At 77.3% G+C, this 419-nt stretch overlaps 1 protein-coding gene across 1 annotated transcript in view; it reads left to right on the plus strand.

Annotated features, from left to right (window-relative positions):
• NDUFB7 (NADH:ubiquinone oxidoreductase subunit B7) overlaps positions 1–419 on the plus strand; it is a 7,279-nt gene continuing 6,860 nt past the window's right edge. The window contains exon 1 of the mRNA XM_034791980.1: positions 1–178. Coding sequence (XP_034647871.1) covers positions 67–178 — 112 coding nt within the window. The 5' untranslated portion in view covers positions 1–66. The remainder of the gene's footprint in view (positions 179–419) is intronic.

A 419-nucleotide genomic window follows, 5' to 3' on the forward strand; every position in this document is an offset into this window, starting at 1 on the left:
TCCGGTTCCGGGGGGGAGGGGGAAGTGCTTCCGAGGCGGCGCGGCCCCGAGGTGACCGAGGCGGGGATGGGGGCGCACCTGGTCCGGCGCTACCTGATCGACGCGGAGGTGGAGCCGGACCCGCTCCACATGCCGACCTTCGACGCGCAGCTGGGCTTCCCGGAGCGCAAGGAGCGGGGTGAGCCCGGGCCCGGCCCCGCCCCTTTGCCCCTGGCCCCGCCCCCCGGGGGGGCTCAGATCCCCCCCGCGCCCCGCCGGGCTCCTCAATCTCAGAGACTCCAGCCCCGGGAGCTTCGGGGCTTTGCCTCCCCCAGGGGACTGGGGAGCGCCGGGGGGGGGTTCAGGGACCCCAGGGGGAGGGGCGCGGGTTGAGCCGGGGGGGGGTTCAGGGACCCCAGGGGGAGGGGCGCGGGTTGAGC

Source organism: Trachemys scripta, chromosome 16 (genome assembly GCF_013100865.1).
Source record: "Trachemys scripta elegans isolate TJP31775 chromosome 16, CAS_Tse_1.0, whole genome shotgun sequence".
Taxonomy (NCBI): domain Eukaryota; kingdom Metazoa; phylum Chordata; order Testudines; family Emydidae; genus Trachemys; species Trachemys scripta.